At 44.5% G+C, this 11,409-nt stretch overlaps 1 protein-coding gene across 9 annotated transcripts in view; it reads left to right on the forward strand.

The window, feature by feature from the left end:
* magi2a (membrane associated guanylate kinase, WW and PDZ domain containing 2a) overlaps nucleotides 1–11,409 on the forward strand; it is a 163,472-nt gene that overhangs the window by 23,808 nt on the left and 128,255 nt on the right. For all 9 annotated transcript variants that reach the window (XR_008398429.1, XR_008398428.1, XM_017494141.3 and 6 more), the window contains one exon: nucleotides 2,885–3,001. Coding sequence is in view for 7 of the 9 variants with exons in the window: in XM_017494141.3 (XP_017349630.1) it covers nucleotides 2,885–3,001 (117 nt within the window). In the remaining 2 variants the exon portion in view is untranslated. The remainder of the gene's footprint in view (nucleotides 1–2,884; nucleotides 3,002–11,409) is intronic.

Genomic DNA, 11,409 nt, shown 5'->3' on the forward strand with positions numbered 1-11,409 from the left:
TTCTGAGCGTATAGATTCTGAGTGTATAGATTCTGAGCGTATAGACTCTGAGTGTATAGATTCTGAGCGTATAGATTCTGATTAACCGTATAGATTCTGAGCGTATAGACTCTGAGCGTATAGACTCTGAGCGTATAGATTCTGAGCGTATAGACTCTGAGCGTATAGACTCTGAGCGTATAGATTCTGATTAACCGTATAGATTCTGAGCATATAGATTCTGAGCGTATAGACTCTGAGCGTATAGATTCTGAGCGTATAGATTCTGTGCGTATAGACTCTGAGTGTATAGATTCTGAGCGTATAGATTCTGAGTGTATAGATTCTGAGCGTATAGACTCTGAGTGTATAGATTCTGAGCGTATAGATTCTGATTAACCGTATAGATTCTGAGCGTATAGACTCTGAGCGTATAGACTCTGAGCGTATAGATTCTGATTAACCGTATAGATTCTGAGCGTATAGATTCTGAGCGTATAGACTCTGAGCGTATAGATTCTGAGCGTATAGACTCTGAGCGTATAGATTCTGAGCGTATAGATTCTGTGCGTATAGACTCTGAGTGTATAGATTCTGAGCGTATAGATTCTGAGTGTATAGATTCTGAGCGTATAGACTCTGAGTGTATAGATTCTGAGCGTATAGACTCTGAGCGTATAGATTCTGAGCGTATAGATTCTGATTAACGGTATAGATTCTGAGCGTATAGACTCTGAGCGTATAGATTCTGAGCGTATAGATTCTGATTAACGGTATAGATTCTGAGCGTATAGACTCTGAGCGTATAGATTCTGAGCGTATAGATTCTGAGCGTATAGACTCTGAGCGTATAGACTCTGAGCGTATAGATTCTGAGCGTATAGACTCTGAGCGTATATATTCTGAGCGTATAGATTCTGTGCGTATAGACTCTGAGCGTATAGATTCTGAGCGTATAGATTCTGAGCGTATAGATTCTGAGCGTATAGACTCTGAGCGTATAGACTCTGAGCGTATAGATTCTGAGCGTATAGATTCTGAGCGTATAGACTCTGAGCGTATAGATTCTGAGCGTATAGATTCTGAGCGTATAGACTCTGATTAACCGTATAGATTCTGAGCGTATATATTCTGAGCGTATAGATTCTGAGCGTATAGACTCTGAGCGTATAGACTCTGAGCGTATAGACTCTGAGCGTATAGATTCTGAGCGTATAGATTCTGAGCGTATAGACTCTGAGCGTATAGACTCTGAGCGTATAGATTCTGAGCGTATAGACTCTGAGCGTATAGATTCTGAGCGTATAGATTCTGAGCGTATAGACTCTGAGCGTATAGACTCTGAGCGTATAGATTCTGAGCGTATAGATTCTGAGCGTATAGATTCTGAGCGTATAGACTCTGAGCGTATAGACTCTGAGCGTATAGATTCTGAGCGTATAGATTCTGAGCGTATAGATTCTGAGCGTATAGACTCTGAGCGTATATATTCTGAGCGTATAGATTCTGTGCGTATAGACTCTGAGTGTATAGATTCTGAGCGTATAGACTCTGAGCGTATAGACTCTGAGCGTATAGACTCTGAGCGTATAGACTCTGAGCGTATAGATTCTGAGCGTATAGACTCTGAGCGTATAGACTCTGAGCGTATAGACTCTGAGCGTATAGATTCTGAGCGTATAGATTCTGAGCGTATAGACTCTGAGCGTATAGACTCTGAGCGTATAGACTCTGAGCGTATAGATTCTGAGCGTATAGATTCTGAGCGTATAGACTCTGAGCGTATAGATTCTGAGCGTATAGACTCTGAGCGTATAGACTCTGAGCGTATAGACTCTGAGCGTATAGACTCTGAGTGCGATGTGCAGTTCATGTGCAGTTGGTGCGGTGTGTCCGTACACTCCTGTGTGTTTCTTGTGTTTCCTCTTGTAAAACTCGCACCTGTCCAGTTTCCACCACTTCCGTTATGTACAGCACAATATTAGTATATTTATCCCTGAGGCAGAACATGTATCTCTACTCTTTTTTTAATTTTCTTTCATTTTTTTAAACAAATGAAACTTCAGTCTGTCGACACATTTCCACCCCCACGCCATTTTCTCACGTGAGACACGTGGAGCCTGCCAACTGCATCGTTACACGCTCAGAGAGAAAAGCGCTATCCACCCTCTTCCGCATACAGGAGCTCACAGACACACGCGATTGGGCAGTGTCGCTGTGATTGACAGAGGAGAGAGAGAGTATGCCCCTCCCACCCAGACAGCATGGACAGAACACGCCGTTGACGTGACGTAGACTTATCCAATCAGCCAATCAGGTTCTCAGAAACTGGACAGTTAAAGATCAGACAAATCCCAGGCAACATTTTTCCAATCTTCATCTGTCTTGAGTATGCTTCAGATTCCCGCGCCTGGCAGACAGGAGCAGAACTCCATTCTCCTCAGACCATCCATCCATCCGTCCATCCATCTCTCTAACCTTTTCCTCCACCCATCCATTCCTCTATCCTTCTAGAACTCTGTTCCCTGCTTCTATCCATCGATTCATCCGTCTATCCACCTCTCCTCTGCGCATCTCCCTACATCCATCTGTTCATCCACCTTTCTATCGCTTCATCCCTGCCCCTGTTCATTTATCTCTCCATCCCATCCCTCCATTCTTTTATCCTTTCTCTCCTTTCATATATGATTTGGTTATCCGTCTCTCCACCAGATCCTCTCCCTCTCTGATTTTTGTGTGCTATCACACGAGGCAACATAATGAATGAATGTTGTGTGTATTGTGTGTGTATGAATGAGGTAAGAATGAGCTTTAACTCACTTCAGTTGACTGTAATTCTCTCGTGTGTGTGTGTGTGTGTGTGTGTGTGTGTGTGTGTGTGTGTGTGTGTGTGTGTGTGTTTCAGGAGGAGTTGTAGATAAAGATCTCAGGCTCTACCTCAGCTTGCGCTTTCAGAAAGGCTCTCTAGACCACAAACTGCAGCAGATCATCCGGGACAACCTCTACCTCCGCACCGTGCCCTGTGAGTGACCTTTTACCTCCTGACCTTCCACTGTGTGACCTTTTACTCCCTGACCTTTCACCCCAACCCTGCTGGGGGTAATGAGCTGAGTGGAATGTTATGCTGTGAGTTTATTTAGTTTACTGGTGGATCAACTTACATTACTGAGGGTTTAGTGTGGATTCTGGTTCAATTTCACATGCTCATTGAACACGCTGTTTTCATCCATCCATCCATCCATCCATCCATCCATCCATGCATCCATCCATCCATCCATCAATCAATCCATGCATTTATCCATCCATCCATCCATCCATCCATCCATCCATGCATCCATTCATCCATCAATCAATCCATGCATTTATCCATCCATCCATCCATCTATCCATTTATCCATCCACCCACCCATCTATTATCCATGCATTATCCATCCATCCATTTATTCATCCATCCATCTATCCATTTATCTATCCATCCACTCATCCATCAATCCATGCATTTATCCACCCACCCCTCCATCCATGCATTTATCCATCCATCCATCCAACCATTCATTCATCCACCCACCCATCTATTCATCCATCCATCCAGTCATCCACCCACCCATCTATTCATTCATCTATCCATCCATTTATCCATCCACCCATCCATCCATCTGTCCATCTATCCATTTATCTATCCATCATCCATCTATCCATTTATCCATCCACCCATCCATCCATCCATCCACCATCCATTTATCCATCCATCCATCCATCCATCCATCCATCCAGTCATCCACCCACCCATCTATTCATTCATCTATCCAACCATTTATTCACCCATCCATCCATCAATCCAGCCATCTATTCATCCATCTATCCATTCATCTATCCACCCATCCATCCATTCACCCACCCATCCCAACCAGCTATCTGTCCATCCATTAACCTCTTTCATATACCCATCCATCCATTCACCAAATCATCCATGCATCCATCCATCCATGCACTTATCCATGTATCCATTCATCCATTCTTTAAGCTATTCTTCCATCCACCCATCCATCCATCCATTTACCCAATCATCCATCCAAACATCCATCCAATCATCTCTCCACCCATTAACCCATTCATCCATCCAACCATCCATTTATCCTTCCGTTTATTCCTCTATCCATCCATCCATCCATCCATCCATGCATCTATCCATTAATTATCTCTTGATTTCTATCCCCATTCATCTCTCTTTCATCTGTCCTTCTGTCCTTTCCCTCATCCCTTTATCCCTCAAACTTCTCTTTCCCATTCATTTCTCTGATATCATTCCATTCATCCCTCCATCACCAAATTATCTCTTCAGTCATTTCTCCATCCTCTTCCAACATCATCCACATCTCTCTCCTTTCATCCATCCCTTCTTCTCAATCCATTAATTCATCCATCTTTTCTTCTACCTCTCCATCTCCATCCATGTCTTCATCTGTCCCTTATTCCACTTCTCCATCTCCATCTTCATCCTCCTCCTAAGCCCATCCATCTCTCCATCGATCCTTCATTGTGTCATTCTACTATTATCTTCTCTGTCCATTCTTCATTTCTGTCTATCTCCTGTCTATCCATCTATTCATCCATCTGTCTGCCTTTTCTGTGCTATATCCCCATCCTCTTTTACATCCATCCATTCATCTTCTCTCCTGCTCATTCAGGTCTCCATCCCACTCCTTCTCTCCCTTTATCTATTTCGCCATCATTTGGTCTTCGACCAATACCTATTCATCTCTCCATCTTCCTCCTACATCTACACATTTTTCTGTTTCTCCATCCACTCCTCCACATGTCCATCCTTCTATTTTTTCTCTCCACCCATTCTTGCATCCATCCTTCTAGCACTCCTTCCATCTCTCCACCCCATCCTCTTTCTACAACCCGTCCTACCATTTGTCCCTCTCTCCATTCACCTCCTTAACCCTTCACTTATCCTAATCATTGTCTTCTTTTTATTTATTTATCCATCCATCCATCCCTTCATCCACCGCTCCATCTACATTGTCATCTGAGGTGAAATAAAAAGACAAGCATTATATAATGTTATAAAAACATTTAGACTGGAGAGAGAGAGAGAGAGAGAGAGAGAGAGAGAGAACAAGAATGAGAGAGAGTGAGAGAGAATGAGAGTGAGAAAGAGAATGATGGGCCACTCACGAGAGAAGAAGAATAAACAGCAGACAGAGGACAGCAGAAGGTTAACTGAAAGATGGATTGCAGGTGAATATTGGGGAATAAAGGGGAAGAGAAGACTGAGGTACCGGGAGGGAGGGAGATATAGAGAAAGAGGGATGGTATGAAGAGAAAGGGCACATCTTTACAAAGAAAAGGCTGAAAAAAGAGGGGATTAAAACGAGAGAGAAAGAAAAATATGTTGCCTCTCTGTGATTGGACGTTTTCTGATGATGTCATCGTGATGCTGTTCTTCACAGAGTTCTACAGAATTACAGCATCCGCCTCTCTGCATCTCTCACCGATAACACAGAGTGCTGAACTCTGGATTCTGATTGGCCAGAAGGTGTTGATTAATTCTCTACAACAGCGGCTCTGTCAGTAGTGCAGCTGATTGTCTTCAGGACAGAGAAGTGTACACTTTCTCTGTAACGTGTGTGTGTGTGTGTGTGTGTGTGTGTGTGTGTGTGTGTTTGCGAGTGCCATTTCTTGTGCGGTTGACAGTAGCACTGCAGCACTCAGCATTAATATTGATGGCGAGGAGCGGTTCTGTCCACACACTCCACCAGTGTGTTTTGTGTCCCATCACTATGATGCAGTGTGTGTGTGTGTGTGTGTGTGTGTGTGTGTGTGTGTGTGTGTGTGTGTGTGTACACATGTTCTGCTCCAGTGCGTTCAACTCAACCAGAGCAGTAGCTTGACATGAGGAGGGGAATAAAACATACACAACTAAACGACCCCTAAAGAGCACTCTTTCTCTCTCTCTGTCTCTCTCTCTCTCTCTCTCTCTCTCTCTCTCTCTCTCACACACACACACACACACACAATGTTCAGTCATAGCAGTAAAAACTCTCTTTCTCTCTTTTTCCTTCTAGACTGTTTTCCTATTACCGGAGTGTCTGAGTTACTGCTCGCTTTATGATGGAGGGAGAGAGAGAGGAAGAGGAAATGAACAGATCAGAGGAAAGATGGAGCATTAATAATGAAGGAGTGTGTGGAAGGATGGATGGAGGGATGGGGTTTTGAGATTGATGAACTAATGTGGTGAGAGAGTGGAGGTTGAGGGAGAAGAAGGGATGAATGTAGAGAGAAGATGGAGGAATGATTTAGGGATGTAAGAAAGATGGAGAGATGGTAGGGATGGAGTCTGTAGGAGAGGATACAGAGATGGAAGTATAGAACAGGATGAAGGGATGGACAGGTGGAGGGAGAGGGCGAAGTGATGGGTTTACGGATTGATAAAGGAAGAAAATAGAGGATGAGAGAGATAGGGGAGGTAGAGATGGGTGGATAAGTTGAGAATTAAGATTGATAGATGGATAAATGGTAGACAGAGATGATGGAGTGATGGAAGAGGATGTAGGGATGGAAGAAGAGGATGGGGAAATGGAGGGAGAGATGATGGAGGAAAAACGACAGTGATAAAGGGTGGAGGAAAAGGACAGGAATGGTGGAAAAATTCAAACAGAGGAAGACAATAGTGGATAAAGAGGATGAATTGATGGAAGGATGGAAGGATGATGGAAGAAAATGAAGAGACAGTTGTGGATAAAGAACATGGATGGATGGATGGATGGATGGGTGAGAAAAAGTGTAGTAGGTGACAAAGGGGATGGATGGATGGATGGATGGAGGAAAATGAAGATATAGTAGAGTGGATGAAGAGGTTGGATGGATGGATGGATGGATGGATGGAAGAAAATGAAAATATGATGGAGTGGATAAAGATGGATGGTGGAGGGGTGGATGAAATGATGGACGGAGGGATGGATGGGAGGGAAGAAAATAAAGATATAGGGGAGAGGGTGAAGAGTGTGGCTAGATGGATGGATGGGTGGATGGAGGAGGAAAGAAAATGAAGAGAAAGAGTTGTGGAAAAAGAACATGGATGGATGGATGGATGGGTGGATGGGTGGATAGAGGAAGAAAATAAAGATATAGTTCAATGGATAAAGAGGATGGATGGATGGATGAGAAAAATGAAGATATAGTTGAATGGATAAAAGGATGGATGGAGGACAATGAAGATATAGTGGAGTGGATGAAGAGGGATGGTGGAGGGTTGGAGGAAATGATGGATGGATGTATGGATGGGGGAGGGAAGAAAATGAAGATATAGTGGAGTGGATGAAGAGTGTGGATGGATGGATGGATGGATGGAGGGATGGATGGGGAGGGAGGAACATTAAGATATAATGGAGAGGGTGATGAGTATGGATGGACGGAGGAAAGGATGAATGGACAGAGGGATGGATGAGGGAAGAAAATGAAGAGGAGCGGATAAAGAAGATGAATGGATGGATAGCGAATTAAGATGAATAGGTGGAGGGAGAGATAAGATGGAGGAAGAGTGATGTAAAACTGGATGGAGAGCACAGAGTGTAAGCTTGAAGGATAGATGGATAGATGGAGGAATAGAACTGAATAGAGAAGAAGAGGGTTATAGTGGTGTACGGTCTGAGAATGGAGGTATCGTAGATGAGGGAGGTGAAGACAGAGGTATAGAAGAACGGAGGGATGAACAGAGAGGTGTAATGGGACAGGCGCCACTCGGTCTGATGGAGTCCCAGTGAGAGAGACAGCAGTTGCCATGGCAACCCTATGGAAACTCTTGCCATGCTGACCAAAACGTTCAATTCTCAGAGCCGGAGACGGAGAAAGAGAAAAACACACATCAGAGGGAAAAAAGCGAGAGACAAAAAGAACGAGAGAATAAAAAGGGAAACGGAGGAGTTGATTATTTCCCTCTACCAGAACACGCCGAGTGGCCGAGTGGCGTGTTCCTCTTATACCACGGCGGTTTCTTCCCTGATTGCAATTTTATATTCATGAAAGAACGCCAAGTCGTACTTTATATCCATTTCTAGTTACATTTAATGTTCACACAGCAGGTTAGTTCCTCTTCTCGCTTACGTTAGAGCAGCTACAAACACTCGCTGCTCTTCTTTCTCTCTCTTGAAGTTACTGAGAAACCACAAAGAAGCGTAGACTCCTCGATACGTCGAAAAACGGATCAAAAGCTACAGCTTTACCTCTGTCTGTTACAAAGCACTGACACTGGAGACTCCTTCCGTACGTGTTACATAAACATTACGTGAAGAAAACGTCACTGTATAATATATAAAGCTGTTACGTAGAAACAATAACACATTCATATAAACCTGTCAGAGCTGCTGTTCTAGAACATCAATCAACACCTGAGCACCAATCAGAATCCAGATCTCAGTGGTAAAACATCCTTTAGTCATTACCTCGGTAACACAGTGTTGTGGTTTCCACGGCAACGAGCTCCATGTGCTTTGGCGTTGGTTTCTGTACTGGTCCCTGCTTTGACATTGGATTGTTTCCCTGATTGTGTTCACCTATTCGTTGTTTTCCCTGGATTTGTCTAAGAGAGTGCATAAGTATTTACACCCCCGTGTCTTTGCAAGTACTTCTTGTTGTATATTGTTCAATCTGAGCCGTGTTTCTGGCCCTTGCTGATTGTGACCTTTGACCGTAGCTGCGTGTCAGAATCCTCAGCTGTAGGATTCTGTAGGATCTGTTGACTTTACGGAAATTCGATGAGGCGACATCATCGGACGTCCTCTCGTGTGCGCTGTGTAAATCATCAACATGACGCATCACACAGCAAATAGCGTTCATAACGCAATTCGGCAAATCCCCGCGCAATATCTTTGATGTTTTGATTTTCTTTAATAAATGAATTTTATCAGAGGGATGTACTGAATATAAAATAATATCATCTGACTAAATAAAACCCCCACACACACACACACACACACACACACACACGATAGTGAAATGATCACAAAGCAGCCGCAAATGAAAAGAAAGCGGTTTCTTAGGAAAGATAGAAGACGGTAAACTAAATAAACGAGGACGTCTGCGCGTGGCTAATAAAATCACACGGGATGGGAACAGGCGGATGGAAGCATAGAAGAAGACACAGCAGAAAGAGAGGAGGAGAAGGAGGAGGGAGGATACGTAGCGGTCTGTTTTCGAAACACTCCCGGTTTTGTTTAATTACGCCGGACGAGGGCTTTAAGAGGCGTCTAATTACCGCAAGCGGTCTCGAAGGAGAAGAGAAGGAGTGCAGGAAGAGGAGAACGCGCACTTCCTGGAGGCAGGGAACACACAGAGGAACTCTCTCAACACAGGCTTCTGAAGTCTAATCAGCACCAATTCAGAACACTTCCAGGTCATCAACGTAGTGAAAACATGATCACACGATAGAGCTCTTTCCCACTCAGCGTGGCGCGAGGTCTCTTTCCAGAACCTTCACGCTGACTGTTCCTCAGTGGTGGAACGCACTTCCGATCTCAATCCGGACCGCAGAATCTCTCACCGTCTTCACAAAACAGCTGAAGACCCGCCTCTTCCGTCAACACCTAACCAACTCATAATAATTAAAAAAAAAAAATGCACTCACACCTCTGCTCTGCACTTTGCGTCCTCTGGAACGCGATTAGCGGACTTAGCGTCCGCTAAGTGAATAGATGTGAAATGTAACTGTAAAGAGCTGGCTGGAGAGTCGAGCCTGACTGAAACCTCTTAAGCCCCTGACTCCTGAAGCGAACATTTTTTGGATCCAGTTCTGATCCAGAACGGACTGTAACGAACACATCCGGCAGGTACTGAATTCTGGAGCGTTCTGACTATCGGCATCAAACCAGGAAAGCACACTGAAACGTGCAGGCTGAGGTCGCGGGACATTTTCTAAATGAATTGGCAATCCTCTTCAAATCTGAGTAATTAACGGGGCGTTAATGAGGTCAAACAGGATGTTGTTACATCCAGAAAAGCACTAAAATGTACCGTGGACGCGGATTAAAGCCGCAAGACGGAGACACCGTTTTATGGAATCATCTTCTCGTTATTTTATTATTGATAAGCAGCTGATCTGAGCGTCAACCATCAGAGACGATTAGAGGAGATCGCTCTCTCTCTCTCTCTCTCTCTCTCTCTCTCTCTCTCTCTCTCTCAGTAATACAGCGGTTTCCTGTGAGTCTATGATTAACAGTACAGCCCGCAGGTAACTGGAGGCATGATGGTGTCGTTCGTCTGATATTCGCGACTCATCTCTCTCCGGGTGTCTGTGAGGAACAGATTGAAGCGCTGATTAAAAGCAGACGTAAACAAAAACGCCGTCCAGACGGAGCCGAATCCGAAGCCGCACTCTTCCCAAGCTTTTATCTGATATCATTGCTGAGGGAACGGATTATTACAGCCGTGATATTAGAGCGGCAGAAGAAGCCGTATTGAGAATTTAATTGTTTTTCGGGGCAGGATGCCATAGGAGCGAGCGTTGGAACAATAACACGGCCAGGACTGAAGCCATCTTTGATTCAGTTGTATTGATCGACAGCTTTATTCATGCGGGACTGGCCATATCGTCATCAACATCATCACACTGACTGTGCGTGAGCATCAAGCTAGGACGCTTCTGCAAAGTTGAGGGACTAACAGTGCAAAACAAACGACAGCCACATACTCGTTTCCAAAGCTTCAGATCAGACTCGGTGGGAATCCACAGGTAATGTCGCTGTGGTGCTCCTTCAAGGGGTTGTCTTTTCTACCTTTTCTTCCTTCTCCTTCCTGGATATTACGAGCACGGTTAGAAAGTGGTGTTTAGCAGGAGAAAACAATGCCAGGCGATCAGGTTTTGAGGTCGGCTGTGAAATATAAAAGAGTAAGACTTCTCCTCTCACTCCTTACTGTCCAGCAGTGTTCAGCATCATGTTATCATCACTGCTAGTTAATCCGTAGAGATGTTCTAGAAGACTTGTTCAGCGCCGCTGTAGAACGGCGTGCTGGAGGAGGCGGGTTGTACCGACGGCGATCACAGCGTATACCCGCTCGTCGCTGTGCTGGGACACGGTTTTACTCCGGGACAGTCTCAGTCTCAGGATGAGGTCATTGGATGATCGCTGAACTGCTACCATGCACTATTCACATCCACATACACTTCCACTTTCACACCGTGCACGGTGTCTGCACTGCGCCGGCTTTTTAATCCCACTCAGGGCCACAGCTTATATTTACACTGTGTACACCCACTGCACCACCACATCCCACCACACGCTCCTTTACTCACACACCTGTCATCCAAGGCTGTTTAACGTCACCAGAAACATTTCAGTCAAGCCTATCCATCTATCTGTCTCTCTATCTATCTGTCTCTCTATCTATCTGTCTGTCTATCTATCCATCTATCTGTCTGTCTGTCTT

The sequence above is a fragment of the Ictalurus punctatus genome, chromosome 19 (genome assembly GCF_001660625.3).
Source record: "Ictalurus punctatus breed USDA103 chromosome 19, Coco_2.0, whole genome shotgun sequence".
In the NCBI taxonomy this organism is placed as follows: Eukaryota; Metazoa; Chordata; class Actinopteri; order Siluriformes; family Ictaluridae; genus Ictalurus; species Ictalurus punctatus.